This window comes from Nomia melanderi, chromosome 7 (assembly GCF_051020985.1).
Source record: "Nomia melanderi isolate GNS246 chromosome 7, iyNomMela1, whole genome shotgun sequence".
Classification (NCBI taxonomy): domain Eukaryota; kingdom Metazoa; phylum Arthropoda; class Insecta; order Hymenoptera; family Halictidae; genus Nomia; species Nomia melanderi.
The window spans coordinates 6,800,764-6,824,931 of NC_135005.1; the positions used below are offsets into that span (position 1 = coordinate 6,800,764).

The 24,168-nt window shown below is 36.6% G+C and overlaps 1 protein-coding gene across 2 annotated transcripts in view; it reads right to left on the reverse strand.

Moving 5' to 3' along the window:
- The window catches only part of DIP-lambda (Dpr-interacting protein lambda), a 201,450-nt gene that overhangs the window by 43,112 nt on the left and 134,170 nt on the right, over positions 1 to 24,168 (reverse strand). For both annotated transcript variants that reach the window (XR_012998994.1, XM_031970408.2), the window contains exon 4: positions 2,342 to 2,444. Coding sequence is in view for 1 of the 2 variants with exons in the window: in XM_031970408.2 (XP_031826268.1) it covers positions 2,342 to 2,396 (55 nt within the window). In the remaining variant the exon portion in view is untranslated. The remainder of the gene's footprint in view (positions 1 to 2,341; positions 2,445 to 24,168) is intronic.

Below are 24,168 nucleotides of genomic sequence, written 5' to 3' on the forward strand. Positions count from 1 at the left end.
CTTTCCTTTCCAACGTTTTGTTTTGTCTTGCACCAACAGACTCTATTTATGCGATTTTCATTCGCGTAAAACGAATCCACGTGGAACGGATTTTCGCGTAAATCGAGGGTCGGTTTATACCGTTCATACCGTTGCTATGACAATGTTAATATACATTTAGCCTATGGTATACCCAACTGTAACTTTGGTTATATTAAAATATCACATATATGTATACGAGGCTTATGTAAAATGCTTTGTTCGGTGTATTTACAACATTTCAGCCACTTAACTCTGCTTAACGAGTATACCCGTAATCTTAAAGCTTGAAACGATACTAATTCTTTCAACGATTAATTCTTTACTTTTTCAAATAAATATGTAATTTTTCTCCATTTTGCTTTAATTTCTCATTAAAGTATATCTTAACTGCATTCATCCTGCATTTCACGAGTACACATTTCATTCTTTCATTTTATTGCGCGCAAAACGAGAGATTTATCAAACTAAATTCCACAGTTAATAGGTTAAATGATAAAAAATTATATGAATAACATATCGAGCGAAATAATTACAAGAGAGGCAAGGCCCTCAATATGGATGCTTCAAACGTGACCATGGTTGCGAACGTGACACACGTATAGCGGAAAAATTATCGAGTGCAAAGGTTTGAATTCGGTTTCTCATTGTCCAGAGATGAGATAAATAAAGTTCACGGCGATGAAAACGCGGCGTGCAACAACGGTCGTGCGGAACATTTATCCGCGTACCGGCATAACTAAGTAGCGGTGGTCCCGTTTGGCGAATAGCTTTTTAACCGTTCCTATCAGTCTAAAAAGCCTTGAGGTTCCTGTTACTTACCGGAAAGGCTACGGGGCCGCTATTCAGGTTCCAAGGGGGCCGCGTGCCCAACTAAATCACACCGGATTTAAGTGGATTCTACAAACTCCCCCTACACCCTACTACCACGATGTATTGCCCTTGTAGGGTAGTTGCGGCGCCATTCTACCGCAACGCGGATATACTCGGCTAAGAGATTCGAGGCGGTCGCGCCCTACCCCTCTCGACCCTGCCTCATCGCTTGTGCTCCGTGTTACTCTTCCGTTGGATCTTATGAACGCGTCAACAATAAACCGAAGAGTTCCGTCGTTAATTCGATTCCCGTTCGCCGACCTCTTTCCAATCTATCTCGAGATGTTTAACACGGTTTACGGAACGCGTCGATTTGACGCGTATTGAATTTTATAAACACTATTTGGTAACTGTTACGTCGACTTTGATTGATGCAATTCCATCAGTATGTATATACATCAATTATTTATTTTTAAACATCTAACTTTCAAAATCCGAATGAACGAACGTGAATTTTCCTAGGAATAGTAGTATAAACTGTACAATAAATGTCCGTGAACCTAGTGTTAACACGGTCCTTGTCACGTGTATGTACCATATTGTTGACCGATCACGAATTAACTTGTGTTTGCACTTGCATATGATAATATTTTAATGATTAGAATGTACGTTGTATTTGATGAAATATAGCAACTTGAAAAATTATTGTTCAGAAAGTATTGGTAGTGGAATTGTCAATATCCTATAATTCACAAATTTTAACATAAATTATAACAACGTATGGAAATCATTGATTTACACACATAGTCATAAAAGTCCATTACTCGATCTATTCACTCTATTATCAATAAATTCGAACCTACCACAATGTCACAAATTACAATTGTAATTCTTAAACACATCACAAAATGCAAACATCAATATTACATATTCTTTATTCGAACATTAGCATGTAAACGATAAACATACATCGAAATCAAATTATTCGTTCACCGATCGTAAATAGTTCCCACGAAATTTTGTTTACTGTAGAAATACAATTTTGTGCAGTGCTGTGCCTACTCACAAAGAAAGAGCCAGACGCGATGTTTACCCAGACGTTACCGACTTCAATTGTTATTGCGCGGTACCTGTAACGAAATTAAGTTCGAATTTTTGTCCTCGGAGGAGGGCGTGTAGGTTTTCGATGCGATAGGCGCATCTGCGGTTTTCTCATGGAAGTCAGCCGACAGAAGTTGATGGAATCGCGAACACGGACTTTCAATTTGCCTCTTTCAGCCGTCACTGTTCCCATCGTTCCGCCGTGTTATTATTGTTCTTTGTTCTCTCTCTCTCTCTCTTCCTCTCTACTCTATCCCCTTTTTTGTTTTATTTCGTTTTTCCCGTCAACTGTTCCCGGCTTCTTTATCGAATTACTGAGATGCTTCCGATCGTCTGATAACGGAGATAAAACGCCCGGGAGAATAAATCTCAAGAGCGGATGCGTCAAGGGAACCGGAAACACACTTACATAAACTAAGCTGTAGAATTACGGTGAGGAGGGCTGCGAGTTTCCGTGCTGCCATGAGAATTAACCACTTTTGCGACGACAGTGCGGGAGACGAGTTGGCGATCTGAAAGCAAAGGAGACAGGGATCTTAATTTTCTGCTCGCTGGGACATCGTGAAATATATCACGGAGAGGAATATAAATAATGATTAATGGTCTGCGGATTTATGTGAGCATATTTATGGTATTCGCGTAAACGTATAAACACCAAAAAATAATTTTATTGGAATTTGAAATAGGTCTTGTATTACAAGTAATAAAGAGGATAAATATTAGTTCAACTTCAGTGTTTGAAAATTAATTTATAAATATGTTTATTTATAGAAAACCTTGCAGATTATATAACGATAATGATTTCAATGGTTTTTGAGTTTTTATCTTTTAATTTTGAAATTACGCAGAATACTTTAAAATTTAACATTCATGTCACTTGAATAAAAATATTATCGTATTCATATAATTAAAAAAAAAATTAATCCTACACTGTTTCCTCCTTAAATTCTATTCTTTAAATAAATATTATAACTATTGGTTCGTAAATATTAACCTTTTTCTAAAATAGTATTCAAGTTTATCTACATTAATAAAATACATTAACTCATTGGCAACCAATTCCATTTAGATAAATAAAATTTTATTTAAACTAATTTTAATTAAATACCTCATTTATAGATTTAAATTGAACTCTCTGCTAATTCAATTTACTTTCATGAATCTATTGGTTTAATTAAAATACTAATAAATTTAATTTCCTTTAATTAATAGATTTGTTCTTTAGTATTATCACTCTGAAATATTATCATAACCATATAATTTTAAACAAAATTAAAACATAATTCATCAGTTTGTTGAGAATCGATTCTTCGAGTTGAATAAAAATGATAATCAAGAGTGACGAAATTCCGATATTCGCTTTGTTGTCAAGTTATTCACGATTCAAAGTTCCTCTCGTATCGCGAGCTGCCATTGTTACGCAAGTGTGGCGCGTAATACGAACGTGGATAGCAACGTTCCGCGTAAGAGATGCTAAGACAATGATCCAGGCGAATTTTAATCGTTAATAACTTTAAAATGAAGTTGAGAGCTCAATCCCGTTCTTGATTCACATCTTTGTATAAGATGAAACGATAATCGTCGCTTAAGTTATTCGCTAACACCTTGTATAGGTGTGACGCTCACTGCGAGAATATTTGTTAGGAAGAATGTCACGCCGAGAAAGTCCGCAAAGGCATTAATTAAGCTCGAGTAGTTTGCGTGCCTAACGGACTTGTTAATTATCTCGATGCGTCTTCGGGCTTATAATGCGAGAGTCGCTATTTAACATCAGAGGCAGAACGCAAGAAGCGCGCTTCTTTAACAAAAACACTCTGCGCTGAAGCGTCTTCCGAGGTCTTGGTTTAGAGTTAATTTTTTCATGTCCGAAAAATAAAATGAAAACGGTATGAAATAATATAAAATAATAAGCAGATATATTTTGTAATGTAGAATACAAGTCTTGTTAATTATTAATTATTTGTTATTAATTATTACCAAATTTACAGAAACTGATAAGCTCAGAAAGGTTAACTATTGATAATTATAAATTATATCCAAGGTTCCAATGGTATTCTTATTTATCTCATCCTAGAATTTTGGACTAATCGGATATTTAATCGAATACTTGAAACCCATCGATGATATTTAAGTGATATTTATGTTGTATTTCCATTTCGCGGCGTTGCGGTTAACGCCAAATTGAATTTAATATTCCATAATGACACATCTGCAGGTCTTTAAGAATGTTTCCAAAAACATTTGAATTCACAGATTTATAGAACGCATAACATTAACGTTTCATTTGTACCTCAAACTTCTTTTTACTGAATGAAGTTATTATAAAGGGATGGAAATTTGAAAGTCATGATCAGCCAAGACAGTTATTAAAAAAGTAAAAGATTAACTCTAAATTTTCCTCAAACTTCTTGTTCCGGCACGGTTTATTTGGTTAAGATACATATCATTAAAAAAACGGCAGCTCAACAACCTAAACCCTGAGCGCACAGCCACCGGTACCTTTACAGCTCAGAAGAGACAACGTACCCCCTACCTCCACTACTAGTAATGTGGTCGTAGGTTAAAAAACTATAACTAGCAACACCCCGAGGGTTTTAGCCTTCTGATTTGTCACTAAGGACACCGCCCTATCTCAGTACTTTTATATATATAGAGAGACATTGACAGACATGACAGACAGACAGATATACATCACAAGTTCATAACAATCACGCTGTACTTACTGGACAACACACACACTTTAACTTTGTAAACATATACACATTCCTTTCACTCAATATTAAACAAATACAGTCTTTTTTCATCACATCTATTTCACACAAGGTTAATTCGGCGTGTGAAAGTGTTACGCCACGTCCACTAATATTGCCTGGACAGCGTGCACGAACACTTCTCTTAAGCGTACAGCGACGGGATAAAAAGGAAAGGAATTTATTCTTTTCGGTAACGCGCATTAATGCTTTTACGGGTCTACATGCAATGTCCATTGACTTTAATTATCGGCCTTCCCGTTGCAGCTCTTAATACCCTTGGCACTCCGAGCGGTCTTTTTACATTTTCTTTCCAATAACTTTGAATTATCATAACTGTCTTATAAAATGCGTGCTTCAAAGCGTCATTCGTGTTAGGAAGCAACGTAAGCAACGTTATTCGCTAATCAGATACTGTATCGAAACAAAAGTAGAATTAACGTTGTAAAATCAGAAAAAAAGAATTAGAAAATTAATATAATTCGGAATATTTTTAATTTAATTTATGTAGAAAATGATGAACGTAAAATTATTGAAGATTTAGAGTGATATCGAATTACAAAATACAAGTAAGGAATATATAAATCATTAAAATATTAAAACATTAAGATTCAAATAAGGCGTTTTTTTTAATGGCTTAAGACGATTTTTTCATACATTGAGATATTCAAGGGTTTTCGTTTGAATCAACTTAAAAATTATTGACAAACATTAATCAATTCGGATAATGTTTATAAAACTATAAACTTGTTAAATTTGATTACGCAATATTTTTAGCTACAAATGGACTTATTCCACTTTCAACGAAAAAATTTTGATAATAATATGTCAAAGTTGAACTTCTTTTGATTAATTTACGAAGATATCACACATCATTGATTGTGTGATTATAAGTGTAAAAACAGGATCTCTCTCTCTCTCTCTCTCTCTCTCTCTCTCTCTCATTAAACTACCATTAAATAATATAGAATTAAACATAAACTACCAAGTGAAGTGTTAAAATCGATAATATCGACGTGTTGCCAATTTATTAAGAGTCAACGACGTCTCGTTATTTCGTCGTTTGTCGACGGAACTCGCGGCGACGTTCAGTATCGAGCTGTAACGAACGGCCGCGCATATGAACAATGAACCGTGAAATGCAATTAACCGATAACGACGCACGCGGATTACCGCGGGACTCTTGAAAGAGCCGGGCGGCAAATGAATAAGGAGTAACCGAGGTGCTTAAGTCTCTACGCCACTTTTCAGGGCCCTCGAAAGCTGCCTCATTATTCCCAGCCACTTTTTAGTTTGGCCATTATACTTTCGTTTTTCTAATTACTCCATTGTGCCTAGGATTCATTCTCGCCGCGGTAGCTGTCGCGTTGGAGGATCGATGACGTTTTTGACACACCACCACAGCGTCCTGCGGAATACCGCGAACAAGGGGTAATTAATTTGATCGGTAGAAATCGATCTATTTCTTATCGTCGAATTTTTAACTGAGCGAGTTTATCGCGGGATTAGATCTTCGTGGACTTGGATAATTTTTAAATATCAGAGTCGGTCACCGTTTGAATTGAATTCTATTCGTATAATATCTCTAAGGAATGTTTTGATTAACTTGTTCGAATAGAGCGAAGTTATTCGAGAATAGTGAATAATTTCTTATTCGCAAGTGTAATATACGTTTTATTTTGAACTCTTAAATATTAGAGAAGAAGTCCTTTAGTTATTTACATAATTTAAGTGTTATTCCCAATTGTCGATTTGAGATACGAAATCCAGAAAGTTTCAGAGTTCTCGGATCCACCTGTACTCTCAAAACCTCAGACACAACAATTTCAGTAATCTTAACATCAAACATAACTAACGAAGAGAGTGAGTTTCGAAGATTCGTCCTTTAAAGCGTCATAACACCAGAAGAAGAAATCCTTATTTTCAAAATAATTAAGCAGTTATTCGAAATTTTCGATTCCACATAGAAAATCCCGACAGTTTTAACACTAAAACTACGACACCAGTTAAACTGACTAGATTTAATTTTCTTATTTCCTAATGATCAATATTAAAAATATGTTAAATATTATAAATAATTCTGAAAATTAATAATCTCACTTACTTAACACTAGGTTTACGGAACGCGTCAAATTGACGCATATTGGATTTTAGAAATATTATTTTGTAAATATTTACGCCGATTTTGATTGATGCGATCACAGTGACATGTACCCCAATTACCTACTATCAAATCTCCAGTTTCCACAATCTAAATAAACGAGGATCAATTCTTTTAGGAATAATAGAATGAAGTGTACAATAAATGCCCGTAAACCTAGTGTTCATATAAGGAATACCAGCAGAAATTGGAACAAATGTACGCTTACAATTTTTAAAAGGAGTACATATTAATTATATCGAATGCTCGGTAATTTTAGTAACTTACATAAGACGAGCCTTATCTAGAAACATCTCCCAAAGCCTACAACCCAAACACAACAACTCCAGCAACCCCAATACCGAGCCCAATCAGCGAACCTCCAAAAATCCCCAACCCGCGACCCCTCAAAGTGTCATAATTCCCAACGGACTCGTTCGATGGGCAAAAACTCGTTATCAAGCCGCCTCATTAGGCGTTTAACAGGTTAGCAAAGTAACCATCAGCGGGATGAATAGTCGAGTGTACCATTAGTCGCGACGGTGGATGTGCTGGGGTGGAGTATTGAAGCGATCCCCGTGCGCGGGGACTCGGCCGAAGCTGACTCGGGGAACGAGGACGAAAGAAAAACGCGGGGAAGGGGATAAGAAGTGGAAGGCGATGGAAAACGGAGCAGAAAAAAAGCTGGAGGAAGACGTAGGGCGACCGGAAAGGCGCAAGCGATTGATTTATGATAAAAGGAGTACGCGAGGCGGTGGTAAGTGGGCCATTTCTCAATGAGCCCCCGGGGGTAGCGAATGAATTCCCACAGGGGAAATGGAATTTTGATCGGTTTGTGCTCGCCTCGTCGGTCGGTATCAGAATCCACGACTGGCCGTCATACGTGCTTCAGCCACCGTGATTTCTCGGGGTATTTCGATACCGCCATCCCGAAAAAGAGGGGTGGAAGCGAGTGGGGTGGGCACGATGGAGCAGCACCGTAAGTTATGGCTTTCGTCTCGGCACTTCTGCCGCGGCTTTCCACTACCCCTATGAATGTATGCATAAGATATGAACTTTACGCTTTATGCATTGAACGCGGCGCCGATAAGGAGTCGCCGTTGCACTCGCGCTGAGGAAACTGCGATGCCGCGGAGTCAACCGGCGCACGGTCAGATAAACACGTTTTATCGTTTAATCGGCCGCGGATCTGCGAGATGGAGAGCGAACGGTCTAATTTACGAGAGACGTTATTGAGCCCGGAAATTGAAAAATTATGAAATTTTTGGAAAGGGTTTGTGATGGGGGTATTATGAAGAATTTGAACTTTTTGGGAACTTTTATTTTGCGGATCTATAGATGCGAGGGAACAGTGTGTTTTTTGTTGGAACTTTTTTTCGTTATATCTTACCGTTCTCGAGATAAGAAAAAGAAATTTTGTCTTTCAGACTTGTTGTATTTAAACACATAGTTTCATAATTTTTTGAACTTCCGGGTTCGATAACTTCCCTTGTTAGTCGTTTGATGAAATATTTTGAAATTTTTGGGGATTTTCATTGTTTAATTTGGTAGTCTTTTTTAAATGCAGTATAGGTTTTGGTTTATTTGAGGGATTATGTGGGAACTTGAGGAATGTAAGGGATTGTGGTGACAGTTTGAGTTGATTTTGATTGATGTTATTGTATGGATGTTAATAACAAATATACTAATGTATAATGTTTATATATTTGTAATACTGAAATTATAAAATAGTATTTACTTTACATTAGGTTGGAAAGTAAAACCTAAAGGTTCCCAAGACTTCTAATATCCAACAATTAAATTAAATTCATTTAAATTCAGTATTCAAATTTTAGTGCATTAATATTATCAACACATAAAACAGACTCCAGTTTAATTTTGGTCTTTGTAAATCACGTCATTCATTAAAGTGAATTTGTTGAGCATAAATGTTTCTTGGTTCGCACAAATCAAAAGGTACTGTTATTTTATGTTAACAAGAGAATTCTTTTTGAGTCAAAATATTTATTTAACTGGAAGTTACAGTGTTTATATAGGAGTACGATATCGCTGTTTGTTGCACTGATATCGTGTATTCTTCACTTTATCCGGAAATGTAACTCAATTTACATTCTAGAATATATCTTGCGAAGAAGTTAATTTGGGGCCGCGGCGCGCATGTTTTAGCAGTCTTGAATAATTCAGTACTTGTAATTGGTGATGTATAAGTGCATGACAGTATAATGCAATCAGACTTTTTAAAAAAGTCATAATTGGTCTTGAAAAATTCTTGGTTGTCGCGAAATCGTGTTCTGAAATCTTCAACGAATCTTTGCATGTAATAATAATTAGTACACATTCAAATGCTTGTATATGTGTATAACATCAGAAGAAATAGAAAATAATAAATGTTTATGATTATATCTACAAATAGATTCACTAAGCGTATACTATTAGCAATTTTATGATGTTATCAATATTATAACTAAACATTTAAAACTAACTTTATTGTTTAGAAATATTAATATTGTAACATTATTTAGTTATAATTTTGTCAATATTAATATTACAACGTCAATAATATTCTATAGTATCGTAACAATAACGCTATATAAATAAACAATATTATTATCAATATTATAACATTGATTACAATTAATCTTCTTTCAAGTATTCAGTAGTAATACTAATAATATTACACATCATTACAACAATAAAAATGCACAATGCTTTAAATAGTAAATCTTAACGTAAAAAGACAAATCTTTGATCGTAACATCCGAATGCTATTTACTTGCATGTAAGTTTAGTATCACGGAAAAGAAGTCTATTTGGTTATTCATTCACTGTGCAACATATTTTATTCCGATATGGTACTGCACGTTTATGGTAACTCGCAACCCAGGCCATAAGAGTCTGTCAATGTGTGCGTTGCTCTTCGGATTGACAGATTATCCCACCGCCGGGACTGTCGCCCTTCGAAGCATCGCCTCATGTTGACGTACCCTCTTCGCTCATCGAAAATGGTACCGGCGTGGACGACACATTGAACGGCTCCGTTTTACACAAACGCAGCGCCACGTGAATGGAAGTCTCATTTGTGCACTGTAGCCGCTTGAATTGCAGATTTTGCAGTTGCGGATTGCACAAATTTATTTTAAGGGGTTGGACCATCTTCACTGCGTAACATTTATAATAGGCCACTGACATTTTTTCTTGTCGAAGACGGAGTTTAACACTAAATGTATCACACCCGGTCAAATGACTAGTACTTTCAAATGAAAAAATGCATCTATAGTTTTCCGTTTTCGTTAAGAACAAATGAAAATATATAATCTTTACCTTATTACCCAAAAGTTATTTTGTGCATTAATTCCGTATTAACCCCTTGCACTCCGAATTTCTTTTGCATTTTTTCCTCGATAACTCCGTATTATTACGATATTTTATTTGGAATGCATTTTAAAAAATCGATAGTTTGTAGAGAGTAATGTAAACGATTCTTCTTACTAATAATATTGAAAAAAACATAATTATATAATCTATTTTAAAAATATCTTGACAAAGAAGCACACCTGTAAATAAAACTGATGTCGAGTCACGCTCGAGTTAAGGTTCCGTTTAGTGTTAACACTAGAACTACCGAGTATTCAATAGGATTGATATGTAATCCCCATAAAAATTATAACAGTAGATTATTTTCAGATTCTTCAGACATTCGTTATAGTATTCAAGGGAAACTGTTTATTTTCGAAATCATTTCGAATACTCAATGCTTTTAAGGTATCAATCATTGCGAAACAAGAAAACCGAAATCATTTTGACAGGTACAGTTGTTCTAGTGTTATCCTTCTATAGACACGCCTGACTTTGAAGTCACATACCAATATGTTGGTATTTTAATACATTCTTAATTTGCATTCACAGGTTGACATTTGTTAATTTTATAGAGATAGTTAAAGAAAGTTTTGAGATATAAGAGTTATTATATAATCATAATAATTTTATTTCTGCTTTTTACAAAACAGTACCATTAACTTTTAATTAGTGATTACATAATTAGTACCATTTTGTAATTTTGGTTTAGAACATTTGTTAGATTTACATAAGATTCACTAGAAAACTATGTATGACTTTCAACGAATAATTTGACATTTTTACAATAATTTTTTGTATGAACAATTACATTTTTTTACAAATCCTACGTATTCCTTTAGGGAATATTATGTAGAAACTAAAATATTTTCTTATTAGTATTATAAATTATGCCAGTGAACATAACGTTCAATCACTCACGTTTCAAAACGAATGTTTCAAACTGATGATCACCGATACCATGTACTGACTATCCTGGACATTCGAGCAAACAAGATGATTAGTGGAAATTAAACCGAACAGTATTAATCTACCCTGCGATCGAATATATTGTATTTGATCGTTTACTTTGCCGTGCAAACAAACTGCAAGCGTTGAATGCATGCGTGATCAATATTTGCAGTCTCGCGTCCGTTTGCGGGACTAGAAAAAGATTTCTAATTTTCAGTGTATCCGACGGAATTTCTAAATATAGTTTTCTATCGAAACGAACACTCGTTCGAATGGTCACGGTACAGCGACACGCGTGGGCAACGATGTGAGATACAAGTAGCGCGCGGAACTTTATGACGAGTATAATGAGTATCGTTGTTTGCATTGCCCGCATGAATCCGCGATTACTGTTTCGCCGTGTTAAACCGTCCCGAGGCATAATTCATGGGGAAGCATATGCCGCAATGGCATGCCTGCAGGTGCAATTGTGGTATTTTCCCTTGTGAATGGATGTCTAACGATTCTCAATATTATGCATATTAAATGCCTACATTTAATTTGGGCCTGTGAACCTGAAAAGTTTTCAGAAATTTCTTGGATGATGAATACCGAAGAAAACAGATAAATATTTATAATTAGTGAATGGAATCCTGGCGATTGTCAATATTGTGTATAAATTTAATTCGAGACTGGGAACTTGAAAAGTTTTCATTTTATTGGATGTTGGTTAGTGGAATAAACGGATCGATATTTGCAAGAAGTGAATGGAAGTTTAACGATTAACAATATTATGAGTACGTTTAATTCGGCCCTACAAATTTGAAAAGTTTTCATAAATTTGTTGGATGTTGAATTCTAGAGAAAAGGAATAAACATTTATAAAAGGGAACTTGGGTTCAGATGTCTTTCTAATATGTAGTCGAAGTTATATTCTGTGTAATATTGTGGATCTTTCAATCGAGGATCGTTGTCAATGAAAAAGTTATTGCAACAAAGAATTTATGTTAAAGTGTAACGAAATTTCACAGTATTTTTAAATAGTTTGTCAAATTCCTTATTTCATGTATAACTTTAAATATATTCGTTCCAAGCTCTTAAAAAATAATAAAAAATAATTGATAAATTTTTACAGAAACAAGAACGAAATAAAAATTAACTTCCTACATCAATTTTTCATTTATCATTAAACACGGAATGAAACTTCGTAACCGATTAAAAATTGAGTCAATTGAACTATAATTTTTCGTCAGCGACACAAACAATAAATCAACCATACAAACAACAACAAAATAAATTCCCCTCGATGCCTTCAATCACAATCAAACACCAACAAAACCCCTCAACCCCTAAACCCAAAAGCCTCGAAACCCACGAGAAACGCACGCAAACTGCTCGAAACCAAAACCTTTCAATTCCCTCGTTTTTAAACACAACCCATTCCGAGATTCCCGCGAGTCGGTCCCGGCTGTAACCGGTAAGCCAGTTTTAAAGCTCTCGGATTTTCTTTCAGCACAGTCCGCGATGGAAGGAAACGAAAAAGATGAAGGAGAACCATCGAACGACACCGCGAGGAAGATTTATTGTATCTGTCAGTTACATAAGATAGCGGCTAGTCCGTGCGGGATTGATTTTCCCGAACCGTGAACGATTGAGGGAACACTATATAGTACAGAAGTCCGTATTCGTTCGTTCGTTTTCTTCTTTCGGCTACAAGCAATACGCCGCGGCCTGTCCGCGATCGGACGAATGCAGGCCGTTTGATAAATTTTATGGAGCCCAGAGAAAAACACAAATATTTTCGCTCAATTGCGCCACCCGCGGGTGGTCCCCCGGCTGCTCGATACCTGCTTTTGACAAGCGCGCCATTCCGGCGTTCTCCATCGTTCCGAACCTGTGTGTACACCTGTTTACGTAAGTTTGATAGGGTCCACAGGGTAGAAGGGGTCGGGCGGCAGCCGCGTATGTGCTCAGCATTTCCTTGGTTTGCCTTTTGATAATATTGCGGGGCGGCGAGCGCGACAAAGACACCGCGCGCTCACCCACTCCCGCACACGTGGAATCTAATCGGAAAAATTTCTCGTTTACTTAACCGCCCCTTTTGCCCGGCTGTCAATTCCGTTTCCTTCGCGATAGCAATACGTTCGACACACGCTCCCGATGGGGAACGTGAGTCGCCGGTGCACACTGCTCTTTGGCTGCTCCTCTCGTCTCTTTTTCGCGATTGTTCGCTGCAGTAGGATTATCTTTCGAAGCGGTGTTTTGGGAAATGTTTCATATAAGGTGAAAGTACAGATAGTTGACTACTTAAGAAACATTGTCTGCATGAGTAATAGGGAATGCTTGCTCCTTTATTAAATAAAGAGACTCTATGCGTGAAAATGCTGTTTGAACTTCTTACACTATGTAAGCGAACTTTTTTAGAATAATCGTATTATCCAATTTTTATAGACGCTTTTGATAATTCAACACTTGTGCCGAAAGTTGGCTATCGTTGAAAACAAGGAAAGTAGTCACTAATCATTTGTTAGTTAGGAATTGACTACTTATAGAGGAAGACACTAAAGGTGATTACTTAAACGTCGTTTATTAGCAATGATTATGAGAAACTGCAAGTAAAAGGACAAGTACAAAGGAAAAGAAGTTAATTTCATGTTGGAAATTGGAGGTATACGACCAACGTCAGTGAAATAAATTGTTAGTTTTTATGATAAACAATTCAATTAAGATAAAAGTGTTTCGGAGTTGGGTACCTTGATTGGGGATTTATGTTTGTGGAATATTTGATTGTCAGGTGGAGTTGGGAAGGTTTGTTTAATCGGTGTTTAGAAATTGATGGTGCAGTAGTGATTGTAGGCGTTTAAATTTTCGGGGGATTTGTGATTGAATTGGTTGGTTGTTGAAAGATTTGTGATTGAATTTGGTGGCTGTTGAGGATTGATGATGGAATATTAATTTTGGTTTGGCCAATTGTGTGTTATTTTAAATTGAAATGTTACGTGGTTTAAACTTCAATTTGAGAAGTAAGTTTTAAATTTTAATTTGAAAAATTGTATTCTAAAGTTTTACATTATTATTCAAGAATTTTCTACTTTTTGATGAATCTGATATTCCTTCTGAAAATTCTGGAAACTGAACATCTAATCTTAGGAAAATTGTAAGAAATATTATTAACACTGCTTTCATTAGTGAAACCTATAATAAGGAAGAATCTCATATTTTTAGATGAAAAATATAAACCTCCTAACATTTCTTACAGAAAACACAATAAGTCTCTTCTTTAAATCTAAAACCGAACCTTACATATACTTTTGTTACACTTTTATTTCACAGAAGATAAATACAATGAAGGGAAAAGAAACAGATACAGGTTAAGGAGAATGTTGAGATTCTGCTCGTTAAAATGAATCCAAATACGACGTAAATAGATCGAGTTTTATCAATTTGGGGCAAATGAACCTTTAATTCCGTTAATTACATTAAGTCGGTAAAACTAGTCCGATTCTCATCATGTTTGGACTCATTTTAATCACAACAATCTCAGAAATTCACCGGCACTACATTTAAGAAGGTAAGGTTAAAATTACTGCAATTAAAATTGTTTTCATTACATGCTTATATTTAACGCGTGTGGCATTGCTTTGAAGTCCCGCGTTTCGACCTGCGATGGTCGACGGACTCCGTCTATTCCGCTTCTGCTCACTATATCGATTCTCTGCCTTTGTTAGATTGTGCCCGAATCAATTCCTGGAAGCAAATAGTTTCCTCCTGTTTTTACATACTACTCGGTTAAATTCCACTGCCAGGAACCGAAATTGTGGAATTTAAACGAGCATTACTGTAAAGCGCGATCAAACTTCACCGAAAAATATTCGGACAGCTTTTTAACTGATGGCCTATTGTAATATATTGTGGAAGCCACGCACGTATGCAATTCCTCGACAATTCCTTGGTTTGCCTCATTCCCGACGCTTTCCGCTCGCCGATAATACGATTCCATGACCGCGGCCGGCACGGACATGTGCTGCATTTGCACCTCGCGGGAAATCTAATCAGCAATGTTCTCTTTGGCGTTATTACTCCACTCTGTCCGCCGTTTCTGCGATCGCGTGTAATATTTTACCACTGGCGGCAACTTCGTCGCGGCCACGGTCCCGCTTTCAGAATTTCGATTTCTCTGTCTTCGGCCCGACGTTCGTTTTAACCGTGGCATAGTTGTCGGCTTTGCCATTTGACTTTGAACTCGGCGCCGCCCGCTTTGATAACGGAATCCGATTTTCTCTAATAACAAGCATTTCCCACGGAAATCTGATGTCTGCCCGCGAACACGAAAACTCGGGCCATGAACATTGAATTAATGGACACGTGTGTGCGTGGGATTTTTCGTGGCTGTAAATAAAAGCTTGGGGGGGGGGGGGTTGCAGTTGATAGAAATTGAAATATTTGAGAAATTTTAAGGAATTCACGATATTTGAGATTCGAATGTGGGTTGGTTTGATAGGATGTGGAGCTGTGATTAAAAATTTGAGGAGCTGAGGTACAATGAATGTAAAATATTTGGAAAATTTATATTTTATATTACATGTAATATGTTATTTTATTAGACATGCAAAACTAAAACAGGTATCTGTACGTGGAATTACAGTGACCCGTATAATGAAATATATATGAAATATATCTTCAATATATTTCATACGTAACAGTAACGTACATTTATTCTTCTGTAATATATTCCCCTTAATATATATTCTTTTGTTGTATACACTACTATTATAAATAATGTAATAAATAATTACAATTTTCATTTCAGTAACAATCCTCTTACTTAAATATGTATTAAAAATAAATGTATCTTTCTCCAGTAATTCGACAATTTCTAAAAAAAGATTTTTACATTAATTTCTGTTATTTCTTTCTCTCTGTATAATTTTCGAGTTTAATCACGAGAATTCTTTTCGTTCATTTGTATCGTTTCCCGGATTCTACTTTATAATGATTGACCAACGGATAAAACGGCAAAGTTGACGGCCGACAGCTATCCTCTAACCGAGCGCTCTAATTCGATAAATGACGGGGCGGTAAGTAAATATATCCATACGAACGAATCCGTTACTTTTCATTAGTACTGACAAATTGGATCGTTCATTTTAACGGATTCATAACGAATATAAGAGCTGCAGACTGTTAACAAGCTATTATTTTTAACAAGAACAGATAATACGGTTATATAACTGATCCCTATAACTATTACTGAACTATCTATTTAATGAATGTTTTTAATGCTTCAGCTATTAACGTTTCGTCAAATTGACATTCGTAAAATTTCGACGTAACCTATATCATGTTCTTAATTAAATAGAAGTAAAAGATCCATTGATCTTAACAAAAAATTCAAGAAAAAGATTCCATTACGGAATCCAATATAAAACGTGTTCCATATTAGGAACCCACGTATTTCGATAGAAAAATAATAATTATTCCAAAAAGAAAATAAATTTACAGCAAATTGTTTTTAAATAGTGTAAAACAAACGTGTTCGATGATAAATAATGAAAAAATGCAATTTTTTGGCCTATGTATATTAAGAAATTGTGTATTTAACTCGTTTCTCAGAAAATTTAACGTTCTACCAATCACAATAATGCTTCGCATTCAATGACAAATTCTTAATTGATGTCCAATTATTAACACTAAAACTACCGAGCAGTTAGAGCGACTTATTTCCATTTTTTTAATAATCTTGTATTTGAGAAAGTACACAAATTTCATTGGAAATCTTCCACAAAAACGTCTTCACAATTTAAATACTTGCGAAATGAGAATGTTGAAGTGGGTCAATCTGACTCATCCGTTAGTTTTAGTATTAATATGGTTGTTTTCTATTACTGATGTAGTATCGTAGGTTTAAGACAGTGGGACAGCGAGTGTTCTAAGGGTCATAAAGGAGAAAAGGGACTCGTGGAGACCAGGCCCAAGGATTGGTGGGTTTTTTCCAAAGGATACGTAAGCGAGGATGATGAGTGCGTGGTGGTAAGAGTGGGGTGTGTTTGAGGATTTGTTGGAAGTGTGAGTAAAAAGAATGCTTGTGGGGGAGAGAATGGTTTTTAAGTGCGGATTGTGCGAGATTTTGAGAGGGTTGCGTTGACTAGAGAAGAGAAAAGACCTGTACAATGCGAGGTATATCGTTTCTGTTTATTTCTTTTTATTCAATTATCTATTCCTGTGTTTTTTTAAAATAACACATATTGAAAATACCATTAATACCACACCGATTAAGTGTTTTTCATGGTAACTGGCACATCAAGCTATTTATTTTCGGAAATATTCTGGTGTTCTATATTAGACGCCTTTACCTTATCACCGAAATTCAAATAACATAACAGTCAAAGTACGTATCGACGCGTAGACGACTTTTAACCCTCGTCAAGGCGTGAAAAGGAATCGAACATCTACAGAAACCGATTCACGGAAGTTTCTCAAGCGTTCTCCGAACTTACGTCTTCGATTTCTTTGACGAAAATAGACGCGTCAAATCCGAGACATTCCAGGTATACGGAGGAGAGACCGTATAATGTTTCCCTGTGCCGTCCCGGCTGGAATTCTTCAGACGTGTTCGAGCAATCGATGACATTTGACTCGCAAAATATCCCTTTGTTCCTCGCGGGCACCTTTCCGTCGCGAAAACGCGCGGGCTTCCGTATAGGTACGTGACGTATTTTCGTAACACGTTTCCACCATCGAATCGCATCGCCGCGCGCCTTTCTCCGCCGTCCGCCATTTTGTCGGAGTAATCCCGGCGAAATGGACCGCAATCGCGAGAATATTTTATACAAAGCGACCCATTCCTTTCTATTTGTTCCCGGCCTATTAAAATCACTTTAACCGTTTCTCCGAACTCGAACGCGAGGAGGTTCTATTGAGCGGAGCAGGGTGATCCCCGGAACGCGTATCTAGGGAATTTATGGTGGCGATTCGGAGAGGAATGCGTCGATCGCGGAGAATGCTGTTCTTTTGTATGAAAGATGGGAGAATTGTGGTGGGTAAGTAACTTTGACAGAATCATTTTTTGAAATTTTAAGTGAATTATATTGTGTTTTGATGTTTCAAGTTTTTAGATGGATATACGAAGACAAAAGTAATCTTATGGGTTGAAGAGAAACGTGTTGATCGTTGAAAATGATGTTCTCTTGTATGAAACATTTTAAGTCAATTATATTCTATTTTAACGTTTTACGCTTTTAGATGGAAATAAGAAAACGAAAGTAATGTTATGTGAGCGATTCAGAGAGGAATGTGTCGATCGCGGGGGATGCCGTTCTTTTGTATAAAACATGCGAGAATTATATTGGATAAGCAACTTTTAAAGAGCTATTTTCTGAAATTTTAAGAGAATCGTATTTCGCTTCAGTATTTCGAGTTTTTAGATGTGAACTTTCATTCACACAAAACGAATCCACGTAGAATGGTTTGTTGCGTAAATTGAGGGTTAGGTATATAGTTGTTCCAAGGCATATAATCTGCGAACTGCAGAAAGTACATTTTTCGAGAAATTCATGAGAAATGAAGGTGTAGCGAAAATATATGTAAAGTTTGTTTTTAAGTGCAAAGAAGACATTTATTGTTTTTTCTAAAAGAACTCGGGGGTCAGAAGTAACCGGTTCGGATCAATCCTTTTGGTGAAAAGGTAAAAATTCAATCAACGAATCGCGCGAAAAGAAACGGGACGGTCGTGCACGTGATACAATGGCGTGTAAACAGCCGACTCGGGGAGTGCGCACGCTATGCATCGTACAGGGTTTTGTGTTTGACGTTATCGGGCCGGTTTCGAACCGACAGATAGATACGAAATGTCGGGAGTCCACTGCCACGTGCTTGTTAACTGCCGCGAATGGAGGGACTTCAATCAGTCCGATTAATTTTTCCGTTGGACGGCCAACCCGTCGATACAACCTTCTGAGAATTAATGCGCGCGACGATAATGGCGTCGCGCCGCTTTCCGCATTGCTGACAAAGGGTGCGCTCCGGAGTTTGCTAATAATGATGTTCGCGAACTTCGAGCACGGCAAAAACGCAATGCACTCGCAGACAATGTAATATGAAACAACAGTTCGAAATAATCTCCGTCGAGCAACCGTTAGATTAATTTTTCATTTCAACGAAGAGGAAAGTTGTACGAGCAATTGTTGCTAATAAGGTAGATCTGAATTCGCTTGTTGGAATTTGGTACAACAGCTTTACGTATTATAGATGTTATGTTTGTCACAACACACGGGAGGAATACTCCCAAGAAAAGGGTGAGACCTTGTCCGGATCTAAAGGAAACCAGAATTGCTTAGGATTTGTGTGTTTTATTGTATCACGCGATGGCAAATCCGAGTTGGAAATACGAGGTAGAGATTTTGACTTGTTCTTGGCAGATGCGTGGTTAGGATAATTTTGCTCTTCTTCTTGGTTGATGGAATTTAAGAAAACTCGGGAAAGGGAGAATTTGGTAGTAGAGAAGCGGAAACATTTGGACCTTGATGATTCACATTAGGGGTTGGAATGACTAAGGATCTGAACGTCGGATTGTCAGGTATGTTTAAGTTTCATCAGATGTGCAAGATAGTTACAGAGTTAGGTCTAGAAGTAAACGCAGTTATAATGTTAACGGAGCATTTCTGTGTGAAGAATCGTCTTTAGATGGCGGTGATGATGCACCCGTTTTCTGATGGACGCAGACATTATATATGGATGTTAATACATCAGATTATTGTTTATTATGTACATTAAAGATCAGATACAAATTTTTACGAAATAATTCAATCTTTGAGCGGTCAAGCGTCGAATTTAATAACTCCGCAATATCAAAGTTCAAAAGTCTCAAGTGCAAAAGGTCAAGATCTCATCACTCTTCTGCTTCAAATCCTACACGCCCATATTTTTCATAAACGCAGAAAATCCTGAATCAAGTTGTAATAGACGCAACATGTGTTCCTTCAGTCGAGATTTTTTGTCGGCAGGTGAATCGAAGCGATCCATTAATCGAATGTAATTTCGGTTTCGTCGCGACTCGAATGAGATTAATGTGCGCCGTGCGTAGCGACGTATTAATATATCCAAATGCAATTTTGACAGATATACGTCATTGCGGCTGATGGAGGATTCGACCAATCCGCCGGATGTATTTATGGGAGGGACGTGTAGAATATGACCGAGTTTACGCGTGTACATGCGCGTATTCCGGCGTGTCGTCGCAACACGATCGTCCCTGTACACAGCACACCCGTTATAACGTGTATATACACCCGAATCGTTTCGGCGCACAATCCGAAATTCTGATCTTTAGCCTATAATTCTGTGTAATTACCTGTCACGGCCGGGGGTGTATTTAAATTTCTCCCGGTTCGAGAGTTTAAATGAAACACGGCGCAACGTGAAATGAAAGCGCGCGGCCATTTATCCGGCAAACTGTGTAAATACACGGTGACTCGTAAATTTGCTCCGGAAATATTTAGAAGAACGTGTAAGTACAGATTTATTTGGGTACGAATAATATTTTTGAAAAGTGAATATTGTTTTCGGTACATCTGTATATTCTGGAGTCAATATTTTCACCGCATGTACTTTCGAATAATATTTTCATTACATGTATTTTTGAATGATATTTTCAGTGCTTGTATATTTGAATAATATTTTTGAATGATATTTCCAATACTTGTATTTTTGAATAATATTCTCAGCACACCTAGATCTTTTTGAATAATATTTTCAATACCCACATTTTCAAATACTATCTCCAATGCATATATTTATAAATAATATTTTAAGCGTATATATTTTTGAAAAATATTTTCAATGCATTTTTGAATAATATTTATTTTAAAAAATTTTTCATAATGTTTCAATATTCATACAAATATGTATGTAAATAGAATTTACAAAAATATACAAAATATAATACGATAAACAAATATATTTTGTTTATAGCGTCGAACGTGATTTCCTACAAAAAATTTACTCTCGTTCTGTTTAATTAATTTTATTTGTTCAACTAATAACTCTTTCTGTGTTATTTTTTATTCGCATAGCCTTATAATATTTTACGTTATCTCCATATTTAAGTAATGCTACAAAAGCGTAACGGTAATTATAATGTGGAATTATTCGACGCAATATGCACAGCCCCGTTCAAATTTTTGTATTATTCGTAATAATCGAAATAGGCATTTCGTGGACAAAAATCGTTGCACACGGATTTCATTTCAAATTCAAAATTTCAATTTCTATGTTTACTTTATTTTGTCCGCATTGTTTTTCATGTAAATTATTAATATTTGTTCTGTGTGCTTTTAAATAAAAATTATAGAATTCACTACCACCGAATCAGAAATATTTCAATCGTTTCTAATCTCGAGAAATCGCGATTCAATTTGAACATTTTGATTGCGATATATCTTCAGGAAAATGTCCGAAGGAGGCTGGCCCGGTAACTGTGCTGGTTAAACAATTGGGTCGCCTCTTCCGATCCATCTATTGAAAAGAACTTCGTTTGGAAACTGTCGATCGCAAGGTTCTCGTTGCTGGCGACTGGCGTGATCAATGACGTAAATGAAACACAATTTAAGAATATGGCCGGTGCGCTAGAAATCACAACACCGACCAAACAAATAAATTGTTCTTTTTTACATCGTCTATTTTATATATTTTTCATCAAATAAAATGATTCTTATACAGCTGGAATCTTAATTGCTGACAAATATTTACGGAAATATTGTTTTCATGCTCGATAATACGCTGCAACATAACGCGTATTTATCCCTTAACGCCTCCGCGAAATATTTTAAATGAATTTGATATTCCTGATACTAACAAGGGAAAATCAGCTAACCCGAAAATTCTGATTTTAATGAAGCTCTGTGTGCACGCAGAGCATAATCATGTATACGAGAAGCGATTTATTTCGGCGGAAAATCGCTGTGAGAGGACAAAATTAACCATCATAATTTTTACATTATTACATTTTTTTATTATAATTTCGCATGTTTACGCTATGTATTAGTCACTTGCACTTCGTGATCTTTGGTTTTGTAAAAGCAATGGCATGTTAATTTTAATCCTTTACGGATGAGACTGTCTTCACCTTCTAACATTTCTTTTCGCGAAATACCGAGTTATGCATAGAAGTCTTATATACTAAAAACAAAACCACATGTCAGCCTCTCGTTGCTTGAATAATTAAAGTATTCACTTCCGGTTTTCGATTTTAGATGCCGAAGTTGTCATTGCGGCGACATTCGACGGGTATACTCGTCGTAACACGAAACCTTGGCATTCATTTATGACGAGTATACCCGTAAAAAGCAGCTAATTGATTAAGCAATTCGCTAAAATAGTCACTGAAACGCAATAATCAGAAATATTTTACTTTGTAATGCATGTCTCTAATTTCTATCTTTTAAAATGCCTGTTTCGTCCAAGCTAATCAATCTTTGTATATTTCCCAATCAAATAAACCAACAGACATCCCAAAACTAATACGCAACCCGTCAATTTTAAATTCACCGTCCCAATCAATCCACCAAATCCCCATTGAAACCCGATAACCGCGAAGCATTTTTCAGTGAATGTTTCTAACTTTTATCATTTAACACTAACCGTACCGACACTTTTTCTACTGCAACCACTCAAATAACAAGCTACAAAACAAAGATAAACAAGTTATATAATAAATTCTTGTTTACTACAAACAGAAATAAAAGAAAAGACAAACATTGAAAAACCCATTAACCGGACAATACAGCAATTGGTAGAAAGTGAATCGAACGAAAGAAGACGCAGAATTTATATCTGGTCGTTCGACCGATTCTGGTGCGTTTAGTGTTAAAATATTTTCTTCAAGCTATGCGAACATTTCCATATTTCCCGATCAAATAAACCAACAGATCCCGAAACCAATGCGCAACTCGTCAATTTTAAATTCACCGTTTCAATGGACTCGCCGAAGTTCGCGTTGAAACGCAATAATCACGAGGGGTAACTTTGATGAATACGTCCGGGCAGAATTGACATTAGATCCGGCGCTGGTCTCGCCGTCGGTGTATATATGGGGGACGCGGGGCGTGTGTTCCAAGGGATATAGGGTAGAACGTAACTCAGCATCAGAGCTAGCTGGCCGGCGAGACCGTGCGAGCCAGAAGCGAAGCCAAAGTCGAGGGCGGGAGCCGGGCCAGCTTCGGCCCGGTGTTCCTGCATTACGGTAATCCCGAGCAACACGCTCGCAGAATACCACCGTAGATATATATACCGGCCATGATGGTAGCGCTGCACCGTGGCCATTTCACTTGCCATATACTTTGAGGTCGGGCAACCTGATATCCTCCCTGTTCGACTTCGCCTCGTTCTCCTGTCCGTTCGATGCGATACCATCTTAATCGTGCTAATTCCCCTACACCCATCATCGGTTGATACGCGCTGCCGCTGTTTCCGCTCTAACCCGGATACCCAGCATTCATAAATGTTTGATTCGATCGATGGATTACTATTGGAACGAATTTCTGTCAGTGAATTATATTCTTACGCGAGTCATTGTTGACGCGGCGGAGATAAACAGTTCTGATTAGACGCATGTTCTTCCTCTTTTTTGTGTTTTATTGTGTTACTGTGTTGTGCTAGTTGAATCGGAGAAAAGGAAACATTTTCTTCCTCCAATTCGATCTGTGTTGGGTTAGGAATAAATTGGATTGAGATTAGAATTTTTATTTTTTGGTAACACACGTTTCTTTCTTTTTGTTAATGTAGTATTTTGTTATAGTATGTTATGCTATACAAAGTGGAGAAAAGAGAATATTTTCTTTCTTCGATTTGACTTGGGTTAGATCTGGAGATTTGAATTTTTATTTTTTGGTGACACATATTTTTTTGCTTTTGTTGTGTGGTATTATGGTATTATGTTGGATCTTATGCTATGTTAGACCTTGATATTCAAATTTGATTAAAGAGAAAATTGTGTTTCACCGATAGGATGGTTTCTTGGAAAATTGGAATTAAAATTTTAGAAATTTCCTAGTCATACTGACTTTT